Here is a 6,000-nt window from a genome sequence, read left to right as displayed (position 1 = left end):
ATCAATCTTGATTAGAAGTGATTCAAGGATAGACATCGAACGGCTTAATTAATTATTTCTAATAAATAACTACATCACTCATTCTTACTAACTGACCAAAGTATACCAATGTGAGAAGGTACATTAAAGCAACATTTAAACTTAGACTTGGTGTTAATGTCATGTCGACTATTGGATATATTACACTGTATTTAGTTCAATTACATCATAAGAAACTGTAATTAAATGACAGAAAACTAAGAGTAATCCATCACATACTTTTTCAAGGGGAAAGTAATTGAATTACAGTAACTAATTACTCAGTAACTAGTTATGACCAACACTGTACAGGAGCAAGAACAGAGAGGAGCACAGCGTCAAGATGACTCCACACCGAAGTCAGGGAAGGGATCCCGAGATGCTTGTCCATTGAGCATCGATACGTTGACACTTTCACCATCTCCTCCACCGATACAAGTCGCTCCATGCCCACCAGCTTCAACAGCTGAGAGGGTAAAATCCCGTCATCCGTCAAGGCTGGAACCGTTGGTTGTACGTTTTGATCCTCAACCCTCAACTGCAACACCTGAGAGATCAGAGGTGAGACGTTCAAGGCAGGAAACGGATGAAAAGGGCTAAAAACATGTATCATGAAGGTAAGAATTTTTTTATAAAGACATGACAATATTACATGTGTCGAGGTAAAACGTTGAAACTCTCTTTCTCTTCATCCATCAGTGCCTAAACCGCTGGTGATACGTGTTGATCCTCAACCCGCGACTGCATCACCTGAGAGATCAGAGCAGAGAGTTTCAGCAAATAAACTGAAGAAGGGTGACAAGAAAACGGATCATGAAGGTAAGAGAAAGTTTATTAAGATGTGACAAGAGTGCATTTTGCTGGGGTAAAAACATCGTGACTCTCTAAATCCCATCATTCATCAGTGCCTGAACCGCTGGTGAGACATTTTGCACCTAAACCATCAACTTCATCACCTGAGAGATCAAAGATGAGACGTTCAAGGAGGAAACTGACGAAGGAAGCTCAAAACATGGATCCTGAAGGTAACAGAAAGTTTATAAAGATTTCACAGTTCAAACACTGTGTATGTTGAGGTAAAACCTTGAGACTCTCCATCTCTTCATTCATAAGGGTTTCATAGATCTGCCTCACCCGACCGGAATCCTGAACAGACGGAGGTGACAAAATATGAAGGTAAGAGAAAGTCTAGTTATGTATGACAAGACGAAACTAAGAAAATCAAGACTCACTTCATCTCCTTTGCCAATATCAGCTCCAACAGTGCCTGAACCGCTGGTCACGTCACAGTTTGATCTCTTTAAACACCTGGTCCTCGTGGACATTGAAGATGAAGATGAGGTGCATATCATCTCTCCATTTGGGCTGAAGGACACCAGACACAGGAGACCTAAGCCCATCAGGAAAAAACAACCCATGTTTAGTTGGATGGAGGAGAACACAGAGATGCTGGAGAGTGAAAGATCAGCGAAGAAACCGAACAGTGGCAAAAAAACGGACCATGAAGGTAAGAGAAAGTGTATCATATGTGACGAGATAGTTCATTGTGTCGAGATAAAAACATTGTAACTCTTTCAATGTCTTCATTCTTCAGGATCATCCCCGTACATCCCATATGAATATACCGAGGCGATATCACTGTCAGCACCTTCATCACAGTCTGATCTCATCCTCATGGACATGAATGATAACAGCGAGTCTGATGAGCCTGAGGTGGAGTTCATCTCTCCATTTGAGCTGAAGGACCATAGACACAGAAGACCGAAGCCCGTGACAAAAGATCAACCGATGTTTTGTTGGATGGAGAACACCGAAATGCAGGAGAGTGAAAGTGAAATGGATGAAGTCCACCCAGAAGCTCCAGAGCAGCAGGAGACACCTGTGAAAAAATCCCATCCAGAGAGCAACACTGACAAACAACAAACCCTTCAGAAGGAGACAGACGCTCATGAAAACATCATCATGACAGGTCCTTATGGTCCCGCTGGAGAAACCCAAGATCACCTGAATGGTCCAGAGAAGACAAAAGCTGCCAGCAAAACTAAAGGATTATTTGTTCTTCATCACTGGGTTGAGAAAAAGACCAAAGAACGACGGGAGAAGAAAATGAGAAAAGAAAGGGAAATAACAGAAACACAGTTACTGCGGGAGAGATACTTGAACAGTCCAGCATTGAAGCATTTGTGTGTTAATAAGAACAACTCTAACTATATCCCCATACTCCTTCTATAACTTATGTGCAAAATAATTAAGTTTATGTGCAAATAATTAAGTTTATGTGTGATAAAAAATAAGTATGTGTGCAAAAAAAATGAAGTATATGTGCAAAAAAAATGAAGTATGTTTAAAAAATGAAGTTTATGTGCAATAAAAAATGAAGTATATGTGTTAAAAAATGTGTGCAAAAAAATTCTCTATATGTGCAATAAAATAAGTATGTGCAAATTTCCCTCCTGTACAGTTTTACTTAACATGTGTGCAATGAATAAACTTGTCTTCTTTTGAAAACATATTTTTGAAAATATTGAAAATATTACATACTGTAGATGTTATCCCTGTAAAAGTACTTATAGCAATCTAGCAAAATATTGAAAATGAACATTCTGTATGATGGAAGAAACAATTATTAATAGTTTTTGTGAATGTGTTTTCATTAAATCTTTTTGGAATTAGTTTTGCACAGTATCTCTCACAAAAAAAATATCAGAACATATTTGAATTCTTTTGATATTATTCTATACTTTTCTATAGTATCTAATATATTGTTAAAACAATTCTATTATACTTGGTAAATGATTTATTCCCAAATGCAAATTTTGGTAAAAATCTATACTATTGTCAATTTTTTGGTTGATTTTAATGCCTAAGTTAAATCCTTTGTGGGCATAAAGAACAAAAAATGTTTAAAAAGTAAAAAATTGCTCTTTAGGTTCAATCTTATATAATTCCTCCCTCTGCCTTATGTTATTTTTATTTTTTCTCTTCCTCCTTGTATGATTATGATTTTTTGTGAAGTGTAACTATCAATATTGTTTTCAATAGTTTCTGTGTGTTATATTGGTTTATTGGCATTAATAATAATAAGGTACTTACAAGGTCAACAAAGGAGACACAAACACACTGTGAGTCACTTTCCTTAATATAGGTAAGAATTTTTTCCTGTGGTTCTTTAAAAGCATAATTTGTGTTGCTTTGGGTTGTGTCAGTATGGAGGATTTTTATTGGAAAGGATAGGAAAAAACATGTTTATCGGTATAATGTATAGATTTTAGTTTGCCTCATCATGCTAGTTTTGAGGTAAATGAAGTCTTTAATTATCACTAACATTCAAATGTTGAGACAGAGCCGACTGAACGTTGCAACTACTTGAATTAAAATCGTAAAGTTGGACAGTCACTTCTACACAAAACATAAAATGTGTAAAAAATTGTGACACATATTCATTAGGTGTGCCCAAACATTTTTTTAGCTGCAGTTTATTTGTAATTAAAGACACATTCAAACATATTTCCTGACAGACAGTGTTAAGTAGATTTTTAAGGTTTTTGTATGTGTGGTTTTTTTTTTTGCAGGTTTTTACAGGAAGTCTGTTCAACTGGTGTTTCTTGGATTAGACAATGCAGGAAATCAAAGCTCTACACACGCTGAAAGATGATCGATTAGGACAACATGTGCCTACACTTCATCACAGTGAGACATCATCAGTATTACACACCTGTACGATAAGTTATTCATATGGAAGCTCTGACTGCTTTCTTTTGCTTCTTTAACATCAGTTAACCATTGCTGGTTTGACAGAAGTAGGGGTCGCAAGATGATTCCAGAAAACATTTTTTATTATTAGGAACAGCTTATTAATCAGTAAGTGTAACAAAACATAAAAATATAAGTTTAGTTAAAAGCCTTTGGAATCTCATCCCCCTCGATCATGACCCCTGAGGTAATTACATCACAATTTGATTGGCTGTAGGGATGACCTCAGTCAGCTTACATTCAGCACCATGTGCATTAAGGAGAGTTTGAGGGTCCACCTGCCCGTTCTGGCTCTGACCCGATGAAGACATGAAGATTCCAGGAGACCTTGTCATTCCACAGGCTACTCACTTCAGTGATGTCACATCAAATCCAGAGACTTCACTGCTGTAAGACAGGTATGATAACAATATTTAAAACAGATGCTAATCATATTATTCTCTCTGTAGGATGTTTGTGCTTGATAAGTATTTCCGGTATTCATCGGAATCCTGTTATCTGGAGCGATCCAGCGATAAGACTCTCATCGACACAGAAACAAATGAAAACATTGGGAATGATGTCTGCAGTCTCTCTCATCAGGTGTTTGACCCCATGCGGTTTGATCCACAGAGGCCAAAGGGAAGATCACCTCATGCTTTAATAGCATTCTCTGCAGCACCCAGGTACAGTTCACACTATAGTATACACTCACAAATTAATCTTGTTCATTAAGACAGTTCATTTGTGTTGGACTCGCCAATCAAATCCTTCTACTGTTTCTCTTCTGTGTATGTCTGCTAGGCACTGCGTCGGTCAAGAACTTTTCTATGGCAGAAATGAAGGTGGTGGTCGCTAAAACGGTGTCAAGGTTCAGAATTCTGCCCGGACCCAAACCAGTGCGTCGCCTCTAAAACCTGCTCATGAGAGAAGAAGGAGGAATGATTTTAAACTTTCAACCTCTCACGCCGTCTCAGGACTAATAGCCTCCAAAAATACATTTAGAGAAAGCTGGACCCTTATACATTTCACTGTGATTTATATAAATGTACATTAAACCTGTATGTCATTTTGTTTTAGAAATCTGTTCGTAAATGTTTATGGAAATTAAATATTTCACACAGCACGCCACTGATATATCTGCACAGGTGACACGCACTCAACCTGTGAAGTCCAGGACCCGGTTGCATAAAGTACTTTGAGTGTAATTTTCCCTTAAGCGTGCCCTTAAATATACCTTAAGTTTTACTTAAGTTATTCTCCTATTGTCTTTGGTGAAGGGAAATCACTTAGGAAAAACTTTAGGTGCTTTATGCAACTGGGCACAGGGACTGTAGATGAGATGAGCGACATCTGGTGTTCACTGCTCGTTGCAAAACACACCTGAAATAAACACAAGCAGAAAACAACCACGATATATTATAAACATTTTCAAGAAAAAACTTCACATTAGTTTAAATGATATAACAGCAAATACAGAAATAGTTTGTGGTGTTGTTACATTATTGCACCACTAGATGGCACTCAAACTTCTTGAGTTGTATAGATGTGTATAGGAAGGAGAGACGAGTGAGAAGAATTACTGAGCGTGTGCATGCATGTTAAGATGACCGATAGTGCTGATTAATAAAGTGAATATGACCAGGATCAACATTTCCAGTTTCTTGTCTTCATGAAGACATAACATAGTTTTAATGATATTACAGCAAATACAGTAAGAAAATACACTCTGGAGCTGCTTTAGGCAGACTATAAACCAATATATACTCCTCACATCTGTTACTAACATGAGAGAATATTCAATAACACACACACGAGTTAAAGAAATCGCTCAAAACATCTACATGTCAATTTTAGAATGGAGCTGAAAGTCTAATGTATATAATACTGAGACTGAGCTCACATGTGAGTTTTATTCGTTTCTCTTCTTGTAGAGTCTACGACTTTAGTGATAAATCTCACACCGAATTTTATCAACGACAATGAAAACCTCCAGACTTAAATCACCTCAGCTGCTCTGCGCATATCGCGCGTCAACGGGAGCAGCGTGATCTCGCGACATTTGGATGTTTAACGCGAGCGGCTTATTTAATCGAACAGATTCGTTTAAATAATACACTTAGTTCAAAAAAAAAGTCGCTAGATGTTCTCTGCTTGTTAAACATTTGACTCATGCTTTCAGCTGTTACGAATAGACAAAAAATTCCAACTTAAACGATTATTGTATTTTATGTCTTTATTTCAATGGTT

At 37.3% G+C, this 6,000-nt stretch overlaps 1 protein-coding gene across 1 annotated transcript; it reads left to right on the top strand.

Moving 5' to 3' along the window:
* Nucleotides 1-602: 602 nt before the first annotated feature.
* LOC130406993 (uncharacterized) lies at nucleotides 603-2,346 on the top strand. The gene is made up of 6 exons (XM_056729606.1): nucleotides 603-635; nucleotides 718-837; nucleotides 924-1,043; nucleotides 1,132-1,194; nucleotides 1,274-1,525; nucleotides 1,613-2,346. The coding sequence occupies exons 1-6, from the start codon at nucleotides 605-607 to the stop codon at nucleotides 2,248-2,250; spliced, it is 1,224 nt and encodes a 407-aa protein (XP_056585584.1). The 5' UTR covers nucleotides 603-604; the 3' UTR covers nucleotides 2,251-2,346.
* Nucleotides 2,347-6,000: the final 3,654 nt, after the last annotated feature.

The sequence above is a fragment of the Triplophysa dalaica genome, chromosome 18, assembly GCF_015846415.1.
Source record: "Triplophysa dalaica isolate WHDGS20190420 chromosome 18, ASM1584641v1, whole genome shotgun sequence".
Classification (NCBI taxonomy): domain Eukaryota; kingdom Metazoa; phylum Chordata; class Actinopteri; order Cypriniformes; family Nemacheilidae; genus Triplophysa; species Triplophysa dalaica.
Note: the sequence above shows the minus strand (reverse complement) of the source record. Positions and strands in the feature narration are given on the sequence as shown.

What these genes read in the sequence shown, in the direction of transcription:
- LOC130406993 (XM_056729606.1), top strand. Translation starts at nt 605, where the DNA reads ATGAAAAGGGCTAAAAACATGTATCATGAAG. An exon ending in TCAAAACATGGATCCTGAAG is followed by an intron (nt 1,044 to 1,131) that starts GTAACAGAAAGT and finishes TTCATTCATAAG; the next exon opens with GGTTTCATAGATCTGCCTCA. An exon ending in GGAGGTGACAAAATATGAAG is followed by an intron (nt 1,195 to 1,273) that starts GTAAGAGAAAGT and finishes TGCCAATATCAG; the next exon opens with CTCCAACAGTGCCTGAACCG.